We start from the raw sequence: 9,208 nt of genomic DNA on the forward strand, positions 1-9,208 counted from the left end.
ACCCCTTCTATATTATTCTCTTTATGTCATATTAAAGCAATACTTGCAATACTTAGCAGAATAAAATACTGGATTAAACACCAATCCATTTCATCCTTGGAAGTATTAGCGCTGAATATCACCACAAAAACATTGGCCATTGTTAGCTCTTGTCCAAAATGTGAATGTTGTAGTCCATCTTCTTTCTGCTGGCCCCCTCACACAATCCTCCAAACTACTCCTACAGTCTTATTCATTCCAGATGACAGATAAGAATTCACATGAGCACATCGGCCCCAGTCAATTTAGAACTCTCTTGCAGGCTCCACTCCAGAATCCTCGCATACTGCGGCCGACGTATGGCAGTATATCAGACTGAAAGGAGAATCTGAGCCTGGAGAGACACAAGCATGTACATTGTCATTTCTCTTATGTATGCGTGACTCTTCCTCAAGAGAAATTTTGCTAAAAATGACACAAATGACATTGCAGTCATCTTCTAATCGGATGAATCAATCAACAATCCAGGATAAATAGCAGCACTAGCTCAGCATGCTCAGGATGTTTTCAAAGACTGGCCCATTTTAGGTCTGCATGGAAAAAAACCCCCTGGAGTACTAATCGACTTTGAAGCGCCTGTACAAGGGTGTTTGTGAATTATTAACCCAAGCACTTTTACATATTCTGCTATCTGCAAAACCATCTAGGCATCTTTTTACTCTATTTTTGTGTCCTTACTAAGCAGCAAAGGAGGCAGACAGAATTAACAGGCAGTAAATATTTAGGCATGTTTTCCTCTCCCTGTCTGTTACTTATTTACTGTATAGTGTGTCATGGTCCCAAAATTGTATTGCCCTAAAATAGGCAGTGGATGTGAATACAGCTGGAGGTAAATCCAAACAAACTTCACTTGGTGAAATCCAGTCATGGACACGGAGGAGGCCTAAACTATGAGGATGAATCACAATCACTGTTGATAAAGATAAAATTAGGATTTGAAATGTAGGAGGTAATGTTCTGAACCAGAAGCTTTGAATCTTGTTCAGGTTTGCATGGTGGGATGTCTGACACTCATAGATGAAAACTCACTCAAAACACTGCAAATTAATGAGGGTGGGAACTAACCAGAGTCAACCAAACAGTCAGCAAACAGACATGCTGCTACAAATGTTTTTTTTTCTTTTCTTTTCTTTTGGTGAGATGAAATCATTTAAAACAGAAAAGTTTTACTCAACAAATGAGGTACAACCACAGAAAGTTTCTGATTTCCATCATGCCTTGAAATAATGCTGTAATCTTGATATAAAGGAGTTCTTTCTTGTGTCCAAACCGTCTTCTGGTTATTATTAGATAATAATGTTAGACTCTGACCTGGTAATCATTTATAATCTGCAGATATTATGCAATCACCACCGGAGATTGCAGAGCCCACCTTATGTCTGCTGATTAAAGATGATTACCATGTGATTACGAAGGGACAGTCTGAAGAGATCACAGAAAAGTTAAACACCTCTTCAAGAAAAAAGAAACCTGAAATCACATAGTTGATGTCTCATCATCTCAACATAACAAGTTTCATTATTTTTAAAGACATAGTAGTCAGAAAAAGGTTCCTTTCAAAATATCTCCCAGTGAGCGGCTTCTTTGATGATGTGAAACCTGCTGTATGCATTTGTTTTTAACTAAATCACATTGACTTGCAGCCTGAGAGTTAATGAAGAACAAAACGTGTCATTATCTAGCCATGCTTCTATTAGGATGGCAACATTAATTGGTCAGTGGTCCACCATGTAAATCCAGACTGAAATATCTCAGTCATCACCCATTGATGGACAGCCATGGCAGTTTGTCATGGGTCACAGATCGCACTGGTGATACCATTTCATTTCGTCCTGCAGCACCATGAAGCGGACATTTTGGTTTTGGAGTAAGATATCCAAACAATTATTGGATGGATTACCTTGAAACGGTGCAGATAGTCCTGGTCCGTAGACTATATCTTAATGACTTTGGTGATACCCTGAAATGATGACTGAATGAATTGGCACAAAGTATCCAGATCAAGTCTTTCTCACTCACAAATAAATCTGCTCAAAATCTGAGCATTCTGATTGATGACCAATCAACTTTGACTAAGCATGTTATATCTATGGGGTCTTTTTTCACGGGACAGCCTCATCAATTACCATGATATTTGGTACAGACATCCATGCCCCCAGTCAGGATGGTGATTCTGAGTATCATCATCAGGTCAAAATGTCAGTACTATTCCATTATTTGTTTTATAACCAGATACTTGCAATACTATTGACTTTAAGAAACTGACTCCCAGTTACTCCCGATGGCCACTGCAGTTCCACCACCATCAGCATATGAGTCTGTGTTTGTGTGATAAATGCTTTAAGATGATAACAATGGTAAGCACAACCTGCTAAACATTAGCATGTTATTGTTTTTAGTAAGTACAACCTCATGAAATAGCTAGCATGGCTGCACACACAGGGTCAAACTCTTGAGAAGTGTCCAACTGAGACAAGGCTCACCACAAACAACGTTCTGATTATCCAACACCTCACTTTATTTATGAATAATCACAGATATGATATAAATAGGACAATGACATCATTTAATAAATATCTAGATACTGTATCTAGTTTACAATCCATCATTCTGATAAGAAAAAATAAAATAGCATGCAAGGCCACCATAATATATTCAATTAAAATGAACACACTATCAAATACCATGCACAAATTACATCTGAACAACAGTTTGACTTACAGAGGATCAAATGAGTCAGTTTGACACAAAGCTCCAAAGCATGCGACAGAAAATCAATACTGTAATTTTATAGTATGCTTAAAATTCCCACTAGGCCAAGGTAACATCTGTATGGTGCAGAGATCGTGTCATGATGTTTATACAGCACAGCCAGTTGTTACACTGACTGATCTCTGACATATACAGCAGGTTTAGATCAACAATGTGCTTACTTGAAGTCATGAGAACACAGATATCAGTACTATCCATCTGCTGTTGTATGACCAGTGAGAGAGTAGGAAATTAAGAAGAACTTGTAGCGAATATAAACAGTTACGTAACATTAAATTGTACAGCATGTGCCCAAGACAACATGATGGAAAATAACCATTAGAAAGACTGTTTACAGCCAAAACTAACTGTACAGCGGAAGAATACATGATGGTTCGTTTGATGTAGTTTAAAAAATAAACATGTCCACATCAGCTGTTCTGGTTCAGTTATTTTTTTTATTTTTTTAATGCATAAAACTCTACTTGTAAAAGTATAAATCCTTGAATTAAATAAATACAACATGTTAACACTGATAGGTCACTGCATGTCGCAGTAGATTACTCAGCATATGATTTTAATCTCTGTGTTCTCATCTCTTACTGTAAAGCTGGGTCATTCTTTAAAATAACTTGATATGTTAAATTGGAGATTTAACAACTTTACAGAGTTGTTGTCAAAATAAAAATGACTCCTGTTTTTCCACTGATAACATGCTCCAGATGCAGCAGAATTATTTGAAGGTGTGTCTGGTGGATGGAGGTAGCTTTAGATTGTTTTCTGTTGTAAGTGTCAATATAGCGTAGCTGTAACTCAGAGAGCAGGTCATGTTTTGCAGTGGTGCCAGAAGCAAAAGTTAAACTTCACAATGCAAACATTTACACATCATCTGTTTTTAAATTGTACATTGAAATGTTAAATATTTAATCAGTCACTATCAACTATTGTGATTTGGAAAAAATGTATGACATTTTTCAGGAATACGTGGACACACAGTAGCCACTTCAAACCATAAATGACTACCAAAGACTTCAAGGAATTAACGGCAAGCAAAAGTATTTTTAAAAAATAAGTAAATAAAAGACATAAAGTCATCACCGCATCTCATAGAACCTTTAGGTCACCTTCTAAACCACTGCCTTTTCTAAACTATAAACACTGGACACACAAGAAACAAACTGATTTCTACCAGTGTCTGCCCTCTCATACATTCTAAGTCTTTGGCACCTTCTTTAAATATTCCCCTCTTCTTTCCTGTTTAGGCACCACCGGATAATGCCTGCCTGCTCTCTTCACAGTCACAATTTTTCATCTCCATCTTCTTCTCAGTGGTGGTCTGTGTCTGAGACAGATCCTGGATCAGTTTGGAGTTGAGAAATCGTCTGTAGGAATCTTTCGCCATCAAGACGTAGATCATCCTCTGAGCCTCGTCGAAACAAGACGGGCAGGCGTTCTCGACATTCTGCCTCGTTTCTTCTCTGGTTGCTGCATCTAAATTTACCTTAAAACAACAGAGAAGGAGGGGACGTAAAGGGTTACGATACTGAGGACAAAAACCATGAGGATTGCTAGATCATACCTGGTGATAGCATTTGACTTACAGGGAAATAGATCAGTGGAGTGGCAGTTTGAAAGTTTATGTTAAAACAATAAAGCAAAGGACAAGCCTGGAGAGTGGAGGAGAAAACACCATTTGAAATTCATTTCCTCTTACTATTTTACATCAATTCATTTCCAACAAACTGAACCGAGTTGTGCAGCAGATTTTCTTTATCCATGTTATGCATCAAACCTTGTATTATAACGATGAAAGCAAACTGTTGAAGTCTTTTAATCAGGCAGCCTGCTGAATACTCATTAGTGCAGCAGTATTATTCATGTGCATTTCCAACACTTTCATGGTAACATCCAGCTCAAGTTCAGCGCACTTCACTGAAGTAGAATGTGCAGTTGCATTAATAAGATTTACAAAAATACCTTTGAAGTATGTGTCTAGAAAAAATGTTGACATTGTCTGAAAGCTATTTCCTTTTTCCCCACCTCGACTTTAGCATCTGTTTTTTTGTTTGTTTGCTTGTTTGCCATTTTTGAGATCCTTTCTGGCTTGGTTTGTCATTTCCCACCTTGTAACACCTTTTGTATTTTCCTCATACTGATGAAGCTAGCTTATTTTGTGTTCCATATATCACTGATGATATCTTTCAGATAAAACTAATTACCTCATTAGGAGCATCTGCCTCAACATATTGCTGGTAAATCTGTTTGGCTCTGGTCATCAGCTTGGAAGGTGCTGTCTTCTTATAATCTTCACAGGCGAGCCAGAAATCCATGTTCTCCTCGCTGAACTCTGACCTCAGGAAGGTGGTGAAGACTGCACGACCAGCTACCACAGAAAGAAAAAACATGTTTTCTTTGTAAATATCAAGCACAGACCTATGAGTGATGTTGTCTTGTGATGAATGAACCTACAAAACCAGTTACATCCTTCTGATCTCAGATACCAAAATCTGAAAACCGTATGGGATTTGAAGCTGTTTCCAGTTGCTCATCAGGTGCCAGAAAAAAGTGCCATCATAAGTAATTAACACATTCATTTTGAGACATTAGTATAATTACAAACAAAAATTACTCTAGACCAGATTTGGCAGGGCGTCAGTTGGATTGCTTTACAGCACAAACTGAAAGATGGAGCTGTTCTCTCCTCACAAACGGAGCTAAAGCTTGTCAGAGTTTCTGGCAATAGAAAATTGTTGAATGAGTGAGCAATGGATGAAAAAGTCTCAGTCAAACTGACTGAGAGGAAGTAAACTCCACAGATACAGCCATTACAACACAGTTATAAAGAGCTATTACATTTTATCAAAGAAATGGAATTACCACAAAATCTAGCAGCAATAATCGCATCCTGTCTTTTTAGATACACAAGTGTGATGAGACAAATACAGATCTGAGCCCTTGTAAAAGCAGAAATCCTTCATGACTAAGAGGACAGATGGAGACAACTGAGGCCACAATAAGATAAACTAAAGATCGGCTCAATGAGAGCCGACAGATGATGTCGGGAAGGCATGACGATGTTGGAGGTCAATGAATGAGGCCATGGAACAGAGCAGGTCAGAACTCAGCTGGTTCCCGCAGGGCCATTGCTCCCCTTTTGTGTCCATACACACACACACACAGTGTAATTCCCAGAGGGCTTATGCACACACACAGACACATGTACACTCAGCACTGGTCAGTTCGCCCCTGAGGGGCCATTGACTAGTGCTTTCAGACACGTAGCAGAAAACTAGGGCATGAGAATGCGTCGGAAAGCGTCTGTGTGTGAGTGTGTGAGCTCAATTTGCACGTTTGTGCATCTGAGCCAAGTCTCCTCAACTTGTCTTTAACATGATGAACACAGCATTAACGTGTCAGAGGATGTGTGCAGGGTGATTCTTCTTAATTTGCACATTTTGAAAGGCAATACATCTGCTCTACTGTAGCTGATTTATTTGTAATGCCTTAAAAAAGTGCACAGAAAGAGATTAAACATCACTTCTGAGATTGCCAAAACCTTACCAGCAACCATTAGTGAGGAATGTGAAGGTCAGGGCCTTGTCTGATAGTATTCCCATGATTGCAGCATCATGTCACATGAGAATGATCATGTTTAGTTCGAAAACCCTGAGAGAGATTCTACTGGAAAACTAATGAGTCAAGCATCCGCCTGACGGTTCATGTCAGTATTATTAGTACGAGACAAAGTCCTTTGGGTTCGCTCTGGATTTGAGCACAGCCTCGTTAGCCCTGTTCCAGTTCAATTTTTGTGGGTGTGAAACTACAAAGTAACACTTACTGTCACTGTTCATCACGTGGCTGAAAGACTCCCTCCATTTCTTCACCTCGGTTGCCGTGGGCACGCTGGAACAGAGGATTTTAAAATTACACAGACTTTCCATGACGGTAATTTTAAAGGAAAGCTTCAGTGTGCATGTAATTATTTCTATGTAAAGTACACAATAGATCACCCTTCACAGAGACTCACACAATTTGTGTTCAGGATATGTTTGATCTGGTTTCATTCAGGGTTTTTTTTCATTTTCAGTTCTTATCCCACAGAGGATGTACTTCCATTTGGGAATTTTGTATAAAACCATTTCTACTGTGTATATCAACAAGGTTTAATAAGGTATTTGTTCCCTCCTCCACTGAAGAGATAGATACACCGCCCTTCCTAATATCCTATCCAAATCCCAGCTGCAATCATTTACTAATCAATAATGGCAGCAAATCCAATCATACCACCATGTGTCATTTGACACACAGCACAACCTATGATACAATCAGTCTCCTTACAGAATTCATCACCTCAGAAACCACAGCAATAATGAAAACAACGGGTAGCTCCAGCCATTAGAAAAGAATAATCTATATCCATATAAATCACTTGAATAGTGCACGTCACATTTCCACAGCATGTCTTTGTGTTGTGAGGGGAATTAGGCTACAGCTGCTGAAAGTAGGAAAAGTGAGCATTAATCTATAACCACCTCTGAATGGTTTCCAATTTGCTGAAAAGGAGGAGTCAGGGTAAGTGTCGCTGATGCTAACCTGCTCGTAAAGAACAATAAGAGCCTTCCCGAGGGAACACAACCTCAGAACAGGACATTAAAGCCAGAATAAGTCCAAGACAAGGCATAATGTGCTCCTCAGCAAACCTAATTTGATATCAAAAATTACACTACACACAGAAACAGTAATTCTGTTTCAAATTAATATCAATTATGAGAGCTATTATGAATTTCAGATCAACACCTGCAGTGAAATAACACACACAAAAAGAGACGAAGGCTGTTCAGTACAAAATCAGTACAAAACAACCCTCAAATAACTAAAAGAATTCTCACAATAAGGTTCCAATCATTTATCCAGAAACATACCAGTGTTGCAGGTCTACAGTTTACCCTGGCATTGACCAAGATTTTCTCTCCCGCAACCTTGGCAAGACTGTCAAGTCTTAAGATTCAAACCTCTGGCAAAGAGGAAAAATAAATAGGTTTTGGTTTGAACTGATGTATTTATCATTTTATAAGCAGGGAAATGTATCTTCTCAGAGGCTGCTAACACAACCACTTTCAGTATATTTCTCTAGGCAGCATTTCCAGATGGAAATGTGATTCATGAATTCTCAAGAGACATGAATGGAGAGTTTGTCATTTTAATCATAATCTGTGTGAATCTGGTTAAACTCTCTTTTTGAGCTCCTGGAAGAGAAGCTTAAACCAGGATCTGAAGAATAAACACAAACCGGAACAAATATTTTAAACAGTAAACAAATTGAAGTAACAGAGATTAGTTCCTCTGACCTCTTCGCAGCAGCAGCAGTCGCAGCAGTCACAGCATTCTTCTCTTTCATCTGCTTCTGATCCGCTGCTTGGGGTTCAGGCTTCTGGAGTAAGAAGCTTATTTTGTGCTTGATGTCTTTGGCACTGTGGAGAGGCAGATGAGAGAGGGCAGTGAGTGAAACGCATTTTGCAAGACTGCAGTTTGTTTGTATTAATAATATCTGCACAAAGACATGCTTGTATAAAAGTCTGCTTCATGTAAACAAATGGTGAGCAGACTGCCAACTGGTTCCTCTTTTTCTCTTTTTCTCTGTTTCACTGATTTAAAATATCAAGCGTTTCATTAAAAAAAAAAAAAAGATTTCAAAGAATCAGCATGGGCATTGATCATCCTCAAATGTTGAGAAACTACATTTTACAACACTTTTATCCACCTGTTGTTCAAACTGAATCAGTCTTACCTTTTCAAGCATGTTGCAGGAAGTGTTGCAAGTCCTTTACACATGGTGGAACGTTAGAGATCCAAAGTCAGTACTGTTGCTGTAAATGACGACAGTGTGGCTGCAAGCAGCAGAGTTTTTGTAGCGGCGTTCTTCAGTATTAGACGACAGGCTGCGGGTGTCTCCACCCCCAGCAGTGGTTTTATACCTCCAGTGTGCACACTGACAGAAAACTGACCAATCACACCAGACAGGGAGAGAGAGACAGGGAAAAACGCAGTGAGGGAGGGGGAGAGGGAGAGAAAATGGGGGAAATTTACAGCAGATGGGATCATATGCAAGCAAAACAAAAGGTGTTTTTTTCCACAGAGGGAGGTGTCTCAAGTATTGAAGGAATTACTGAAGTCATCCCTCTGTGGAAAACAACAGACAACTTTATCCAACTGAGCAAAAACAAAATCCAGGCTGGATACAGCCACCAGCATCCAGCAGGCTTTCAGTTCAGTGCATTCAAGGAGGTATTTGTAGGAGAGTGTTGTCATGTGTTTTTATTGATGAACCCACTTTGACTGACCATACAGTCAAGGCAATAAAACCTTCTTTGCAATGTTGCAAATTCATTGTTTGCAGAAATCACACCAGACAGTTCAC

General features: G+C 39.1%; 1 protein-coding gene across 1 annotated transcript; it reads right to left on the reverse strand.

Moving 5' to 3' along the window:
- Window positions 1-2,533: 2,533 nt before the first annotated feature.
- On the reverse strand, window positions 2,534-8,753 carry rgs4 (regulator of G protein signaling 4). Its single transcript, XM_018670935.2, has 5 exons — window positions 8,579-8,753; window positions 8,139-8,261; window positions 6,629-6,693; window positions 5,010-5,173; window positions 2,534-4,291 (listed from the first exon to the last, which is right to left on the reverse strand). Exons 1-5 carry the CDS (start codon window positions 8,620-8,622, stop codon window positions 4,049-4,051), a joined length of 639 nt encoding a protein of 212 aa, XP_018526451.1. The 5' UTR covers window positions 8,623-8,753; the 3' UTR covers window positions 2,534-4,048.
- Between the last annotated feature and the right edge of the window lie 455 nt (window positions 8,754-9,208).

The sequence above is a fragment of the Lates calcarifer genome, linkage group LG17, assembly GCF_001640805.2.
Source record: "Lates calcarifer isolate ASB-BC8 linkage group LG17, TLL_Latcal_v3, whole genome shotgun sequence".
Lineage (NCBI taxonomy): Eukaryota > Metazoa > Chordata > Actinopteri > Centropomidae > Lates > Lates calcarifer.